The sequence below is a fragment of the Achroia grisella genome, unplaced genomic scaffold, assembly GCF_030625045.1.
Source record: "Achroia grisella isolate CSIRO2021 unplaced genomic scaffold, CSIRO_AGI_Agris_v1 utg3654, whole genome shotgun sequence".
Classification (NCBI taxonomy): domain Eukaryota; kingdom Metazoa; phylum Arthropoda; class Insecta; order Lepidoptera; family Pyralidae; genus Achroia; species Achroia grisella.
In genome coordinates, this window is record NW_026712822.1 from 525204 (window position 1) to 543771 (window position 18568).

At 33.3% G+C, this 18568-nt stretch overlaps 1 protein-coding gene across 1 annotated transcript; it reads right to left on the bottom strand.

Annotated features, from left to right (window-relative positions):
• Positions 1–1511: 1511 nt before the first annotated feature.
• LOC131844038 (esterase FE4-like) lies at positions 1512–17731 on the bottom strand. The gene is made up of 4 exons (XM_059192822.1): positions 17624–17731; positions 6083–6339; positions 3654–4930; positions 1512–1723 (listed from the first exon to the last, which is right to left on the bottom strand). The coding sequence occupies exons 2-4, from the start codon at positions 6254–6256 to the stop codon at positions 1552–1554; spliced, it is 1623 nt and encodes a 540-aa protein (XP_059048805.1). The 5' UTR covers positions 6257–6339; positions 17624–17731; the 3' UTR covers positions 1512–1551.
• Positions 17732–18568: the final 837 nt, after the last annotated feature.

An 18568-nucleotide genomic window follows, 5' to 3' on the forward strand; every position in this document is an offset into this window, starting at 1 on the left:
CTATAATTTATTTGCATCAGTCTACTAACATAGGCTTTTTTCCGGCTTGCCATGACTGTAGGGGCATGTCAACATTGTAATGTTTAAATTTAATTTTATGGCAAACGGAGATCCGTGCAGACAACAACATTGTGGAATCGCCTTCCAGCAATGGTATTTCCGAACCGATACGATATTGAAACCTTCAAGAAAAGAGCTTATTCCTTTTTAAAAGGCCGACAACGTACTTGCAATTCCCCTGGTGTTGCGTGTGCTCATGGGCGGCGGTAATCACTTACCATCAGGTGAGCCGCATGCTCGTTTGTCCCCTGTGTTATAAAAAAAAAAAAATGTATCCGTCAGGTGGGATTTGGACTTCAGTCGTTTCATAGGTCCTTCTGCTGATTTTAAGTGCCAATTGCAATCGCCTCTTATCGTTCTATGAAGCTGTAAAGGCCAGATACAGTTAATAGTTTTTTTTTCCTTTTATTTCTTTCAGTTTTCTATAACGTATATATTTTGATTTATTTCAAATCTTAAGCTCCCGCTGCGATTTGATACAGGGGATGTTTTTAATAGAAGTTTTCCCTGTAGGGTATATATATTATATTATACATATTTTCATAATTACACATATATTATATATACACAATATTATATTAAAGTATATAATAGATTTAATATTCAAATATAAAATTTAATCATAAAAAGTTTTCGCATGTATGTAGTGTACACTTATGTATTGTTAATCTGTTTTAACTTATAAATAATACTTTTAGCCAGGGCATCATAATAAGCAAGAGTTTCCGGCTTCTTAATGAGGCTCGTCAAATTTTAAGGGGAGTCAATCCCATACAGGCGACACGTTTGCTCGTGCTCATGCCGGGATCTTCCAAATATGGCGCAGCTACTGAGCAAAAGAATTGTTCGATAAAATGCAAATGTCCTTACCTGCAGCCTGCAGCCTCTTGTGGATTTTCTGGGGACTGGTCTTGTCGTCGTTTTGTTTGCAACGATTTGATCGCATCTTTTTTTATTATTTCTGCTACATTCACAACAAAGGGCTGAAGTAGCCATTAGCCTATCATTGAAGTTAATTGTCATTATCTGTTGTTAATCATCAGTTGTCTCTGAGTAGGACATTTTTTAAATCTACAGTGAGGAACTGCCTTAATAACCATTTGATGTATCTGAGAGCGGCGGGTCATAATAATAATAATTTCAAAACAATTCACACAGCGCCATCTAGACTCAAGTTAAGATAGCTAAAGCTTGTGTTATGGGTACTAGATAACTGATACAAATACTTAGTATATTTTTTTGTATATACATGTATAGAAAACACCCAAACTAATACAAATAATCATACTCATGAATACAAATGTTTGTGCCTTTCGAATAATCGAACCCGCGACCATCGGAAGTAAGGCGGTGGCTAAACCACTAGATCACCGAGGCCGTCCAATGTTATTTATTTGTGGCAAATGAACGAACAACTAAAGAAAACTAAAACTCAAACTTACAAACGTTCAGATTTTTTTAATAAGCCTCAAACATACATTGACAATCTGTTTATATTTTTTTTCTATATCTCGTATAAGTAGCGTTCCAGAACAGCATTCTCTCATCTTCCCAAAGAGGTGTTGTTGTGAAATCCGTGTCTATGATCAGAGAATGTGGATTATTTTTATCTGCAGGTAACCATTTATGTGTTAACAATGGTGTTAGCTCCGGCGTGGGGTTGCTGGAACAAAAATTTTATTATCAAATGTTTTACGATTAATATTTAAGATTATTAATATATGTATAATTTTACTTTTTATTATTTATATACTTTTTCTCTTGACATTATTATTTTTATTTTAATTGTATAATATCTGATTTATTAAGTTAATGTATACGTATTTTTTAATTGTAATATTTGCGCGTCCGTACCGTGGGGCCAACTAAAAATCATCGCTGGAAACTATTTCCAGCATTATGCTGAGTTGTGCTCCACATTGACTCCGTTTTTTAATGTGTAAATTATTCTTGTATTTCTTATGTTATTAAAGTAAAAAAAATAAAAACGAGTTAATAAAATTCTATTCTATTCTAAAATATTATAGCAAATAAACAGTACAAAAACAGACAATTCCAAAATGTTTGACAATGTTTTTTGCCGTGGCATGTAAAATATAATATTGTTTTGAATTTAATATACTTATGATAAGTAAATGACAGACCTATCTATATATCTATATGTCAATTGTTTTATTCAAATATATGTGTTTAATATTTAATATATGTCAGGATGGTCGTGGTACATTTTGAATCATGAATTATTCGTCGCGGACTGTAGCTTTCCGGGTACATTCGTAAACTGAGCACTTAGTTGCCTTGATCTGGTCTGTCCATCTCATTGGTGATCTACCACGTGGCCTGGTGCCTTCCACTTTTCCCTGCACTACGAGCCGCTCTATGGAGTCATTACCACGGCGAGGTACGTGGCCGAAGAAGGTCAGAATGCGTGATTGCACTGTGGTTGATAGGCGCTGTCTGATGTAGAGTTCTTTTAATATGGAATCATTATATTATAATCATTATATTTAATATATGTATACACAAATTAATTACATGGGTAATATTCTAGCTATGTTTACTTGAAGCAGAGGTCGCAAAAGGTTTGCGAGTTGTGACATATGTTTGACGGCATCGGCGCGGCGCGGTGCAACGATCTAGCGGTTTAGCACACCTCTTTACTTCCGATGGTCGCGGGTTCGATTTCTATGTATATTAAATGATTTTCTATTCTATTCTATTCTATTATGTATGTATTTAGAAAAATATATATCTATATATTTATATACACGTTGCAGATTGTAATATTTGGGAGTCGTGATATATGTATCTGCTGGCCCCGATGGTATAGAGGTGTAACACGCCGTTTTACTTCCGTTGATTCGATTCCTCGCAACGGTACAGACATTTGTATTCATAAGTGTATCGGGATGAGTGCTTTCTATGTATATTATGTATCTAAATAATGCATTAAGTATTTATATCAGTTGTCTAGTAACCATAACATAAGCTTAGCTTGGATTTTGGCTAACTACATGGGCCGTATGTGGATTGTTCTGGTTTATATATTTATTATTAATTTACATTTATGATTACAAATGTAAATTAATAATAATTATTATAACTCTCCGACGAAATACTAATAAAAAAATCGAAACTCATCGACTAACCACCTGAATAGAATAGAATAAAAAAATCTTTATTCAAATAAGTTTAAATTTATGCACTTTTGAATACTATGTTGCTTCTATAATGAAACTAATAATATAAAGCTGAAGAGTTTGTTTGTTTGAACGTGTTAATCTCAGAAACTATTGATTTGAATTGAAAAATTATTTTTATGTTGGATAGTCCATCTGTTGAGGAAGGCTTTAAGCTATATAACATTACGCTACGACCAATAGGAGCGAGCATCAATGGCAAATGTTGCAGAAACGGGCAAAAATTATTCATATTTGAGGGCTTTCGTTGCGCGAACGAAGTCGCTGGCACCGCTAGTTAAAATATTAGAACGAATTGTGGACACGTAACTAGTGCGTTGATTACTACTATAGTAGACAATACCTCTGATCACAATCTGGGATTACACATCTAAGAAGACTTTGTTCTCTTACCTGTATTTAGCAAAATTGGTCCACATCGTACATATCTTCCTAATAAATTTCCTTTCAATAACAGCATTTAGCAGAGGAAGTTTAAGCTTAAACATGTAGAACAGTTCATCAGCATGAGTTGCGCCAGGTTGCCCACGGAAGCCATACAAAAACTTGACTATATTCAACCATCCATCATAGTTCGTTTTGTAAGAGTACACGGGCTGATCAGAAGTACTTAGAAGGATTTCTGTTGTTGATATTACTGGATATGTTATACGTGAATCACCTTCAAAGAAAGAGAACCTTATTATAGTCTCTTTGCTAACTTCCTCATCACCCATATAAAGTTTCTTTAGCTCTAATGCTATTCGTTTCTTTTCTTCAACTGTAGGGAATGCCAAATCTATTGGGGTCGCTTGTAGGAAATCTAAATTTGCAATTGTTGTATCATTCTCTCTACTAGCAAACATATAACCTTCAGCATTGTTATAACCTATCATTACCGGTACCTTATTGTACAGACCTTTAGTCATTAAGTTATGTGGTGCTTCTAATAAAAACGGTTCTGTATTAGGTAATTTTTTCTCAATGCATGGTGTGAAAATGTTTTCAGATAGTAGAACATCACCTTTTGGTCTGGGTACTCGCGTTGCAAGCAGCTCTTTTGCTGATTTATTCATGAATAATTTGTAAATTTCATATGGATCTGTAGTTTCTGATCCAAATTGATGAGCTAGTTGACTAGCGATTTTTAAGGGCTCAGTTTGCAAAGCCCAAGGACATGTAGACGAACCGCTTTGCAAGATCGCTCTGTGGAATAAACCTTTAGATACTGGCGAGACTAAATGATAAGAAACCGATGCAGCGCCAGCGCTTTCGCCAAAAATAGTTACATTATCTGGATCACCACCAAATGCCTTTATATTTCGCTTCACCCATCTCAGTGCAGCTACCTGATCTTTGAGACCTGCGTTGCCTGGTGCTTCTTTGATTCCCAGGCAGAGAAATCCCAAGTTTTCAAGTCTATAATTAATCGTAACAAGGATTACGTCGTGCTCTATCAAATAATCCGGTCCATAAAGGAATGGCGAATTTGAACCATCTCTGAAACCTCCTCCGTGAATGAACACCATGACAGGGTACAAATCTGAAGGTCTATCTAGAGGTGTGTATACATTCAGAGTTAGACAATTCTCTTGACCTAATACTGAGTTTCCTGTAAACCTCTGTACACATCGTACATTCTCGTTGATGGCTTCGAAAATTCCTGCCCATTTAGGCTCAGGACCAGGTTCCTGGAATGTCAATGTCTAATAAAATATACAATCATTAGGAAATACTAAATAAACTTCATTATTATTAGCACTTTAATACTAGGCTTCTGCTTACTCATCATCTCACTGAGTACCGTTACCCTCTGGTCTAACGACAATAACAATCCGCAATTCAAGCTAAGCAAGCTCATGTTATGAGTACTTTTTTTTATATTATATAATAATCTGTTACACGCAAGTTCAAATAATGCCTATTCACTCTTGACTTAAAAGACCCAATGTTGTAAGAGGCAGGAAAAATAGACGCTGGTAGAGAGTTCCACTCCATAGCTGCTCGCATAAGGAAAGATGACGCAAAACGGTTAGTTCGAGCAGCTGGGATGTCAATAGTGTAGGGGTGGAGCCGCTGTCTACGTCTTGTTGTACGTTGATGGAACGGTGCATGAGGTTGTGCAGTTCTTGAGCACATTCGCCAAAATGGAGCCTATAGAACACCGATAGACAAGCTACTTTACGTCGGTGATTAAGACTTTATAATCATTGAAATAGAAATAGAAATAATCTTTATTCAAATAAACTCATTACAAGCACTTTTGAATAGTCATATTTTGATTCTACCACTCATTAGGAATGCAGATTCATCACAAGAAGAATGAGCAAGAAACTTGTGTGTTGCTCTTTTTAATAGATGTTTTTTTTTATATAAATAATTACAGTATAACAAGTAAGAGGCATGCGATAATCAACATAGAAGTCGCTACGCACTCATTATTAATGTAATCAGATAATATTGTCAGTGCTATGGATTTAAAGTTTTTCTATAAAAACATTGAGAACATAAATAATCAGTACAGAAACCAATTAAAATCATTTATGTTGCGTTACCTTCCCTACTAGACAACTGATAAAAATACATAATTACACATTTTCTGTAAATACATAGATAAGATTGATAGAAATCACCCTATGGGTGTAGATTCATTAACGGTTGAAAATTGATCACTAGTTGGGAAGGTAACGTAACATAAATGCTTTTAATTGGTTTCTGCACTGATTATTTATGTTCTCAATGATTACAATGGTAGTGGACTTAAATAAAATCATATAAATCCAGTAAGAAATAATCAAATTACATAATTATCCACTACAGGTATTAATATCAAATTAATCAACCTGGAACCTCTGTACAAGAGTTGCGTATGGTATGCCGAAGTATTCAGCATGCATTCCAGAATTGGCGATTGTTCCTTGTACCAGTCCAGCGCTGATCTGCAGCGGTACTGTCGGCTGCCGGACCACCCGGGCTGCCCACAGCGACCACAGCACCAGCCACTTGGAGCTGATCATCTTTGGTGATTACGGTTGAAATTGCTGGTGATGATTCTTGCCAGACTGTACATGCCACCGCTCCATTTAATATGGACTGTTCACTGAAAAATAAGATTAACTTAATCATTACATAGTATAAAATAAAGTCGCTGTCGCTGTCTGTCCCTATGTATGCTTAAATGTTTAAAACTACGTAACGGATTTTGAAGCGGTTTTTTTAATAAACAGAGTGAAGTTTAAGAGGAAGGTTGATATATATATACATATAATACATGTATATATATCAATCGAGTAAAGCCGGGGCGAGTAGCTAGTAATATTATAAACGCAAAAGTTAAGCTTTCAGTTCGTCGCGACTGCCATCTGGAGGATGATAAGATGAGACTGAACAGAGGTCAATAAGTCAATCGTAGCGAAATATAACCACCTAGAATCCAGTGAGGGGGTCCATAAACTACGTGACATGTTTAAGGACCTAAAGATCTAAGAATACAGTTTGTTATTTTATAGATGAGCTGACTTATGCAACTTCGTTTGAAACCTATCTACATTGGCGTCGCTGTTACTCCGGTCAGCTCGTGACCACGGCTAGTGCAACCTAGTCGAAACGTCGACAGAGGTAAATACCTTTATTTACCATAAAATTATTCGTATTAAGACATCGCAAATAGACCTTAGAAACCTCAGTTTTTCACAGCAATTACAAATCCTTCGGGGCTGATATTTAGGTATATCATTTTTCACATCTTTGACATCATATACACTTCTCGTTACATGATTGATTAACTTTTGTAGCAGAGAAAAAATCTCAAAGATTAGTCTTATAAGGGTTAACAATAAATACAAATGTTTGTGCTGTACGCGGAATCGAATCGCGACCAGGGATAAAGTGGTGTGTAAAACCGCTAGACAACCGAGGTCGGCCATAGTAACTTTATATGCATTTATATATATATATATATATATATATATATATATATATATATATATATATATATATATAAATATCCCCTTGGGCACTTTGTGGCTCAGACGTGCCGTATAGGTAGTTTTTTGTTGATCCTTTTTCACTTGTTGATCCGGAGGCCTTTTGTTGATCTAATGCCAGATGACCATATATAAATGTTGATCCGTTTTGAGCCACAACTGTCACGACGAGTAATAATAATAATTAAGCGATTTATACACGATTTTATACAAATCCACCTTTTTGGCATACGAGCAGTTCTTGATCCAATTCAAACGGGCCAATCAGGGTGCAGCATTTGCCAAGGGCTTCCTCATTGGCACGTTTGGGCTACTACATTATGGCTACAGTAACTTAATAATGTCTAGCTAGTATTTCAAGAATAATAGTCTATCTAATCTAAATATTTATAGAAATCAGTCTGGAGTAACGTGACTCCAGATCAAACCTCAATACTTGTTATTTTTTGGACGGGAATCTTTTCTTTTGTAACAACGTTACTGAGCGAATAAAGAGATGACGCAACGGCGGATCCAGGGGGGAGCGTCATGGAGGTCATGGGAGTCATGGGGGCGTCATGACTCTCCCCCCCCCTTAGCCCAGAACTTAGGTAGACCACTAATTGAACTAAAAAATAATGAAACAGCAAATTTTTTTGCACGATCGGAGTGTTGGTGCAGTAGTATTAATTATAATTAAACATTGTTACTTAAAACATAACAGTTAAAGTACTATAACACTAAAAGCAAAATAGGTATTTTCAAAATACTTTTTCAAAATAAATTACCCTTTGAGTTTTTGTCCAAACCTCAGATATTTTATTTATTTTAGGTATATCAATCAATACATAGTATAGCATAGTACAGTCTGTCTGTCTGTCTGTTTGTTCCGGCTAATCTCTGAAATAGCTGGACCGATTTTGACGGGACTTTTTTTGGCAAGTAGCTGATGTAATAAGGAGTAACTTACGCTACTGTTATTTTAGAAAAATAAAATAAAATTTCACGCGGACGAAGTCGCTGGGGCCAGCTAGTCTATAGATATACCGAGATTTAATGTTTAAGTTGCTATTATGTTATTGACAAAATTTTACTGTAATGTTTACTACATGCATATGAATATATATAAGGTACATATACCAAAATAACTATTTTTATAATTTTAGTCTGTCTGTCGGTCTGTTTGTTCCGGCAAATCTCTGAAATGGCTGGACCGATTTTGACGGTACTTTTTTTTGGCAGGTAGCTGATTTATAAGGAGTAACTTAGGTTACTTTTATTTTAGAAAAATAAAGTTAAATTCCACGCGGACGAAGTCGCGGGAACACCTTGTTTTTAATAAAAACATCTTTTTTGTGGTACTTGAGAATGTTGAAGCCTGTTGTTTGTAATATTGAAATAACCGTTTTTTACTACTTGCATATGAATATAAATACGGTACATACACCAAAATAACATATTTTACAATTTTTGTCTGTCTGTCTGTTTGTTCCGGCTAATCTCTGAAATGGCTGGACTGATTTTGACGGGACTTTTTTTGGCAGGTAGCTGATGTAATGAGTAACTTAGGCTACTTTTATTTTAGAAAAATAAAGTTAAAAACCACGTGGACGAAGTCGCGGGAACAGCTAGTGTATAATATATTAGAGATACCTACGTGTTTTTTTATTGATGACTAGCTGTACACGGGATTTCGTCCGTGTTGAATTTAACTTTATTTTTCTAAAATATAAGAAGTTAAATTCCACGCGGACGAAGTCGCGTGTACAGCTAGTTGTCGGTAGTCTAGCGATTTAGCTAGCACACTGCTTTGATTCCTGCTTGGTGGTCGAGGGTTCGATTCCTCGCACGCTGCAAACATTTGTATTCATGAGTATGATTGTTTGTAACGGTCTGGGTGTTTTCTATGTATAGATAATATATATGTATTTACGAAAAAAAATCTTTGTGTTTATATCAGTACCCATAACATAATCTTCAGCTAGCTTAACTTGGGTCTAGATGAAGCTGTGTGAATTGTCCTGAGATTACTATTATTACTATAATAAATCTTTTCAAATCAGCCGATGTTTATTTTTGCCATAATACGTGCTGTTACCATGTGATAATATTACGTACGTACTTATTAAACTATTAACTTATTATTAAATTATTAACTATTTATACTGTTTTAAATGTGATGCGTTCATTATTTATATTTCCTTTGAATTAAAGACAAATGTATATATATATATATATATATATTTATATACACTTGCACACTTAGTTGATCCAGCCACGATCCGTAGATATTGCTGATCCACTGTCTCTCTCTTTCTATCACTATCTTTGTATTCTAATATGCGATGTTGCCGTTCCGGCCGAGACCATGCGTTGTTGCCAAATGTATTCGTCGATAGTAGTAGATACTTATACTCGATATATATTTTTTTATTAATCAACAATTTCCTGCAATAGTGAATCCGTATCGGCATTTTTTTTAAATGCACAAAGATTTTTTGGCTCTGAATATATTTAAAAATCATTTACTTGTGTGTTGATGAATTTATATACTAGTACATGAAGTACCTAATACTTGTTTTGATTTGAATAGGTAGCGATATTATGAATTTATTATACGTAATCTAAAGATTTTGACGAAATAAAAGTAATTAGTTATCTGTTAACCTTGACTTCATGCTGGCACCAGTATTATCAGATGATGAACATACTCTTCGAAAACTTACAGCAGAAATATCGTGTTTGGACTCATTAGATAGGTCTCGATGAATAGAGTTTAAAAAACTTAAAATAAATGGTAAATTAGAAATAATGTATAAAAACCCCTTACGTAAAATTCAACCACTTTAAACTTAATAATAATAATAATTAGGAAAAGAGAAAAGCTATACATGCACTGAAAGTAATTGATGCCTTCCACACAATATTTTTAGTATTAAACAACTCTGTTTGTTCAGTAAAAGTGTAAATACACTGGTAACCTTTAATCATATTTTATATGCAAACATTACATATACAAACACTAAAGTTTTATTTCAGAATAGCCAGTAGTTTTCAAGAAATAAGTCTTTGAAATTGTACGTGTAACTTATATATATACCTACTAGTTTTTTCACCATAACAAACAACACCAATATGACTTAGTTAGTAGTTTACCTGTGTACCAATTAATAATAATAGTAATCTCAGGACAATTCATACAGCTTCATCTAGACCCAAGTTAAGCTAGCTGAAGATTATGTTATGGGTACTGATGTAAATACAAAGATTTTTTTCGTAAATACATATATATTATCTATACATAGAAAACACCCAGACCGTTACAAACAATTTAATAATAAGTTAATAGTTTAATAAGTACGTACGTAATATTATCACATGGTAACAGCACGTATTATGGCAAAAATAAACATCGGCTGATTTGAAAAGATTTATTATAGTAATAATAGTAATCTCAGGACAATTCACACAGCTTCATCTAGACCCAAGTTAAGCTAGCTGAAGATTATGTTATGGGTACTGATATAAATACAAATATTTTTTTTCGTAAATACATATATATTATCTATACATAGAAAACACCCAGACCGTTACAAACAATCATACTCATGAATACAAATGTTTGCAGCGTGCGAGGAATCGAACCCTCGACCACCAAGCAGGAATCAAAGCAGTGTGCTAGCTAAATCGCTAGACTACCGACAACTAGCTGTACACCCGACTTCGTCCGAGTGGAATTTAACTTCTTATATTTTAGAAAAATAAAGTTAAATTCAACACGGACGAAATCCCGTGTACAGCTAGTCATCAATAAAAAAACACGTAGGTATCTCTAATATATTATACACTAGCTGTTCCCGCGACTTCGTCCACGTGGTTTTTAACTTTATTTTTCTAAAATAAAAGTAGCCTAAGTTACTCCTTATTACATCAGCTACCTGCCATTAAAAGTCCCGTCAAAATCGGTCCAGCCATTTCAGAGATTAGCCGGAACAAACAGACCGACGGACAAAAATTGTAAAATATGTTATTTTGGTGTATGTACCGTATTTATATTCATATGCAAGTAGTAAAAAACGGTTATTTCAATATTACAAACAACAGGCTTCAACATTCTCAAGTACCACAAAAAAGATGTTTTTTTATCAAATAAACAGTTTTTATTAAAAACAAGCTGTTCCCGCGACTTCGTCCGCGTGGAATTTAACTTTATTTTTCTAAAATAAAAGTAGCCTAAGTTACTCCTTATAAATCAGCTACCTGCCAAAAAAAGTACCGTCAAAATCGGTCCAGCCATTTCAGAGATTAGCCGGAACAAACAGACCGACAGACAGACAGACAAAAATTATAAAAATTGTTATTTTGGTATATGTACCTTATATATATTCATATGCATGTAGTAAAAAACGGTTTTTTCTATATTACAAACAGACACTCCAATTTTTATTAAATGTATAGATGTATAGATTATTATTTATTTATTTATTTATTCATCCAAAATAATACAAATTGTGTAGGATAACGTAATAGTAACATTACAGTAAAATTTTGTCAACAACATAATAGCAACTTAAACATTAAATCTCGGTATATCTATAGACTAGCTGGCCCCAGCGACTTCGTCCGCGTGAAATTTTATTTTATTTTTCTAAAATAACAGTAGCGTAAGTTACTCCTTATTACATCAGCTACTTGCCAAAAAAAGTCCCGTCAAAATCGGTCCAGCTATTTCAGAGATTAGCCGGAACAAACAGACAGACAGACAGACAAAACTTGTAAAATATGTTATTTTGGTGTATGTACCGTATTTATATTCATATGCAAGTAGTAAAAACGGTTATTTCAATATTACAAACAGAAACTCCAATTTTATTTACATGTATAGATGTATAGATTAAAAAAAAGTAACAGTCATAAGGCTAGTCGTATGCCTAATATATATAATAATGTAATAAATTCATTTAAACAGAAATTGCGGGAACATTATTTAAATTTGTAACTTTTTTACTGTCCTTCTCCTTTTTTCACATCTTTCTGTTATATCCATATAGTTCTCTCTATATTTTCTGTTTTTCTTACTTTCAATTTGAGACTGTACTTATAATTTGATTATCGGATCATTATGTATTTACTTATATATAATATTTATACATTTATGGGTTATATTTACATATATATTTATGTATGTATACTGTTATTTTTTTATAGAAATGTATATTTTGCTTATCTTTATTATCTTTATAAATCTTTTTTTGACATTTCTTATTTATATTAGTGCACCGCCAATAATCTTTCTCTGCACCACTCATGGTTGCCTGGTAAATAACGCGGCAAAATATTAAGTCCGCCGCATGTACAAATTTTTTTGTGCATTAAAGTTAAAGAAATAAAAAAATACAATACTGTTTAATGAAAATGCGTGTTGTCTAGTGCTTTGAGATGTATCAAAATAAGGTCAACAAAAAAGTCCGTGATGGTATATGTCTATCTCTTAAGGATAACCAACAATAACCATTTTTTATCTTTTACATTTTACGGGATTTTTTTTTATCGTATGTTTCCCTTAAAATCATGTAAACTATGTTATTATGTCATAATCTAAAGAAATAATAATATTTTATAGTGACATATCCACTATAAAATACCAAAAAGTAGCAATGTAATTCGTTACGCGCGAATCAGGTGTTATAAGGTCAAAGGTCGGTGCACCCCGCGTATTTGATAAATAGTGCTTCTCTGGATGTCTTTAAGAGAAAATGGCAGTATGTACGTGTATATGTACAAGTCCTTAAGTGTTAAGTTTTTCAAATGTACAATAAAGAATAAATATTTTTAAGTACAGTACTTACGTACATTAATATAATACCTACTTTTTACTTGTATCTATTGTTATCAAAATTAAATTATAAGTTCTTAACTTGACCACGACTATGTGACCCTCTCTTGGCGCCAAAACGAGTGAAAAAATGAACAGCATACGACGACGACGCAGTACCTATAGAGTGGAGCAACTGCTTATTCAGTTTTATTCAACTATTTAGTCCCTCCACCGTTACAATGAATGGAGGCGGATATTACAATGTACGTAGCATTGCGAATATAAAATATCTAGATTAGGTATAATAAATTCATAATTCATAGGCCGTTACGGTATCAGAGCCAAAGTCTTCTTTCTTTGTTTATGTACTGTTAGATGCGACAGCGACTTTGTTTTTATATTACTATGTAATTATTGATATACCTAAAATAAATAAAATATCTGAGGTTTGGACAAAAATTCAAAAGGTACTTAATTTTTAAAAAGTATTTTGAAAATACCTATTTTGCATTTAGTATTTGAAATACAAAACACAAAACTATTTTTGTTTTTAGAGTGACATTTCTATGAATTCACTGTCGATAGCGAGCGGTGCGATGGAAAAAGATAACCGTTTATAAAAATATAATAAATAACCCTGGACAATTAACACAGACTGATACTGAACTGATATAAATAGATATTTTTATTTTGTAAATACATATATAATATACATATAAAACACCCAGACCGATGAAAACAATCGATGACCGATGAGTACAAATGTTTGCATCGTGCGAGAAATCGAACCCGCGACCATCGGATGTAAAGCGGTGTGACCACCGAGGCAGTCGAAATATATAAATAATCTTATGAATTTAATTTATTCTAATTTGTTTATGTGCGCGGGGTGCGGTGTACGGTGCTCCCCCTGCCTCCACCGTTGCTGGAGCTTGCATGTATGGAGCATTGCGAATATAAAATATCTAGATTAGTAAATTCATAATTGATAGACCGTTACGGTATCTATATATATTCGGATTAAAATAAGTATCGCAGTAAGGACCAGTATATAAAGTGATCAACACAATTAACTGATTTTTGAAATATATATACAGAGCCAAAAAGTCTTTATGTATTCAAAAAATATCTAATTTGTTTGTGTGCGCGGGGTGCGGTGTACGGTGCAGGGGGACCCTGCCTCCACCGTTGCTGGAGCTTGCATGTATGGAGCATTGCGAATATAAAATATCTACATTAGTAAATTAATAAATTCATAATTGATAGACCGTTACGGTATTTATATATATTCGGATGAAAGTAAGTATCGCAGTAAGGACCAGTATACATATAAAGTGATCAACACAATTAATTGATTTTTGAAATATATATACAGAGCCAAAAAGTCTTTGTGTATTCAAAAAATATCTAATTTGTTTGTGTGCGCGGGGTGCGGTGTACGGTGCTCCCCCCTGCAACGGTGGAGTTACTATGTATGGAGCATTGCGAATATAAAATATCTAGATTAGTAAATGACTAAATTCATAATTGATAGACCGTTACGGTATCTATATATATTCGGATGAAAATAAGTATCGCAGTAAGGACGAGTATATAAAGTGATCAACATAATTAATTGATTTTTGGAATATATTCAGAGCCAAAAAGTCTTTGTGTATACCAAAAATTTAGCCGTTCGGAGCCATTCAGTCACGAATTATTAGTAAAAAAAGTGTCGAGTATATCGTACTATCGACGAATATATATGGCCGCATCGCAAAATAGAATGCGACGTTGCCATACCGCCTGAGATATACGCGATAGGAGTCAAGTTATTCAGTGCAAAAGGTGGAATCGGCAAGTGTTTAGGTTGTGGCGTGATCAACAAAGTGCCCAAAGAGGTGTTTATATATATATATACTTGCAAACATGGAATAATCTATACATATAAATAAAATTGTAGTGTCTGTTTGTAATACTGAAATAACCGTTTTTTACTACATGCATACGACTATAAATACGGTACATATACCAAAATAACAAATTTTACCATTTTTGTCTGTCTGTCGGTCTGTTTATTCCGGCTAATCTCAGAAATGGCTGAACCGATTTTGACGTGACTTTTATTGGCAGGTAGCTGATGTAATAAGGAGTAACTTAGGCTACTTTTATTTTAGAAAATAAAGTAAAATTCCTCGCGGACGAAGTCTCGGGAACAGCTAGTAGTGAATAAAATACAATGTTATACGAATGATTAGACTACAAACTCAATATCCGTTAACTGACCATTTTTCATAGGATGTACCAACAAATAATCTATAAAAAAAAAACGGTGTAATCATTAGAAGAATTATCTAGAATTAATTGAAACCGTAGTCATATGGTAATAGTTGTTTAGCTATTCGTGTACCTAAACATGGAGGATTGAATAATGAATATTAAAATGAAGTCTTTATAATAGACAACCAACGACAATACTGTCTATTACGTTAGGTATTTACAAGTGTTTTTTTTTATTTAATTTTTACTAGCCGTTCCCGCCACTTCGTCCGCGTGGAGTTTAATTTTATTTTTCTAAAATAAAAGAAGCCTAAGTTACTCTGTATTACATCAGCTACCTGCCAAAAAAAGTCCCGTCAAAATCGGTCCAGCCATTTCAGAGATTAGCCGGAAGAAACAGACAGACAGACAAGAATTGTGAAAAATGTTATTTTGGTGTATGTACCGTATTTATATTCATATGCATGTAGTAAAAAACGGTTACTTTTATTTTAAAAAAATTCTGATGTTTTAGTAAAATAAAGTTAAATTCCAGTACAGAGTACAGCTAGTTATAAAATAATTGTTAAATAGTAAAGTGCCTATAATTTGAAAAAAAAATGTGATATAATTGTCTGTAATTGTGAATAAAGAATTTATCTATCTATTTATTTATTGATTTATTTATTAATTTTTTTATTTAATTAACACAATATAAACTTACAGCTAATTGCCAAAACGTTTATATTTTAAAACTATTTATACTACTTAAAATTATACGATCATAAAAATATTCTTATTTTAGTTTATTCTATGTATATAATAGTTGCATTATAACACGTAGAATAATAAAATGCCACGTAACGTTAGATAAACACTATTACCACTTCATTTAACGTCACTTAATTCACGTAGTCGTTAATACATATATATAATTACTAGCTGTCCCGGCAAACGTTGTTTTGCCTTAATATAAAAAAAAAATTGGGGTGGCCTACCTCTAACATTTAGGGGGATGAAAAATAGATGTTGGCCGATTCTCAGATCTACTCAATACGCTCAAAAATTTCATGAGAATCGGTCAAGCCGTTTCGGAGGAGTATGGGAACGAAAACTGTGACACGAGAATTTTATATATAAGATAATAATTAGTACTAATTGACATCTACACCTCACTAGGGGGGTCAAGGTTGGGGGCAGACCCCTTTAGTTGTTGCTATTGTTGATCCCCGGGGTTGTTGATGGGGACCAACAATCCTGAGTAACTGGATAATGAGCATCTTAAGGCGGATTTCTTAAAAAACTAACTTAAGCTAGGGATGTAACTAGATTTTTTTTATACGGAGTAAATCTCCAATAGAAGCGAAAAAAAAAGGTACGTAACTATCAACATATAATTAACTAAAACTATCAATTATAATTAAATATCACCGATATCAATGGCTTTATGGGGGGAGTTCTTTTGCCTTTCCCTAAAATGGGAAAACCGAATAAAAAAAATATAAAATCAAATGTCAGTCATGGCTGTATGGGTTCAAAGAATTTGCCTTTCGTGTCAATGAAAAATAATTTTTTTTTTTTTACTGAGAACAATGACTACTTAATGCTGGTTATTGTAGAAATAATGATAAACAAAATTGAATAACAATATTGACGCTGCTAATAATAACTGTCGATAATAATCAAATGTCATATGGCTGTATAGGATCGTTAACTTCGCCTTTACTAGCGATGAAAAAAAAATCAAAGAGAACAATAACTAATGCTAATTAATTTAAGATGTAATGGTAAAAAAAATCGAATAACGATGATTGTTACTCGTGATTATCATTGACAGTTCTTATAAGTAACAATTGTCAATAATAATCTTATGGCTGTATGGGTACAAACATTTTGCCTTCCCCATCGAAGTCAAAATAAAACAAAAAAATGCAATCTCCGAACAATGCAGGTTAATTAAGAAACAATGGTAAATAAAATCGCATAACAATATTGACACTGCTTGTTAATTAAATTACGTTTAAAAAAACATGAGATAATTCGCAAGTAATCCGAATGAGTTTGTACCTTTACCTCTCTTTGATAAGGCATATTAATAAACAGAATGTAAATTACAAAACTATTCCACTATCAAGTACTCAGATCATTTTATAATTTAACTACCCACCCCGAATTCGCCCGGGTGTACATGTATTATACATATAAACCTTCCTTTTGAATCACTCTATCTATTAGAAAAAACCGTTTCAAAATCAGTTGCGTAGTTTTAAAGATTTATATGTATATAGCGTCAGACAGCGAAAGCGACTTTATTTTATACTATGTAATGATTTAGTAAGTAAATTATATAAAAATACATATACCTTTTATATTTATACAACTTTTAATGTATAAATAACTTATTTTATATGTTTTAAACTTATAAACAACACAGTTCATATTATCACTTTCACACACGTTTCTCCGGTACCAGCCGCTTGTTATGACTGACCGGTTTGAAATTCCTTACCTCATTAACAACGTACATATTACTAAAACAGTTCATTTCCAACGATTACTATTACGATCGCGTTTATAAATCGCAATGAAACAGACGAAGTAGGGTTAAGTAACTGTATTCTGTCGGCTTAGCGTATTTAAAAAGACCATATTATGACTAACTTCGTCCGTGACTTCGGCCGCGTGGAATATTGACCTTGGATCTGATATCTAATATTTACATATATATAAAAACTAGCTGTCCCAGTAAACGTTATGCCATATAAATTAATAACGCTATAAAAAATAGGGGTTGCTGATAGAAGGGTGAAAATTTAAGATAGTATGTATTTTTTAATGACACAATAAAAAATTATAAAAAAAATTTAGCCCAAAAATAAAAAAAATAATGTTAGGGGTGCACAACCCTTATCAATTAGGGGAATATGAAAAATAGATAGTAGCCGATTCTCAGACCTACTGAATATGCCTATAAAATTTCATAAAAATCGGTTTCAGAGGAGTATGGCAACTAACATTGTGACACGAGGATTTTATATATAAGATTACGTATCACGTTGTTTGTCCGCGATGAACTCCTAAACTACTGAATCGATTGCAAATTTGATTTGCACATTGTATGTAATTTGATCCAACTTGAAAGATAGGATAGCTTACATCTCAATTTATAGTCGCAATATTATTTTATTCAAGAACATTAGCCACAGCAACGCGTGGCCGAGTCTGCTAGTCCAATATATAAGACACACTTTCGAAGGTAATTTATATTTGACAATTGAAATAAACAAAACGCCTTTTTTCACATTAAA

What these genes read in the sequence shown, in the direction of transcription:
- LOC131844038 (XM_059192822.1), bottom strand. Translation starts at nt 6,256, where the DNA reads ATGATCAGCTCCAAGTGGCTGGTGCTGTGGTCGCTGTGGGCAGCCCGG. An exon ending in CTCTTGTACAGAGGTTCCAG is followed by an intron (nt 4,931 to 6,082) that starts GTTGATTAATTT and finishes TTGACATTCCAG; the next exon opens with GAACCTGGTCCTGAGCCTAA. An exon ending in ACCAATTTTGCTAAATACAG is followed by an intron (nt 1,724 to 3,653) that starts GTAAGAGAACAA and finishes TTTTTGTTCCAG; the next exon opens with CAACCCCACGCCGGAGCTAA.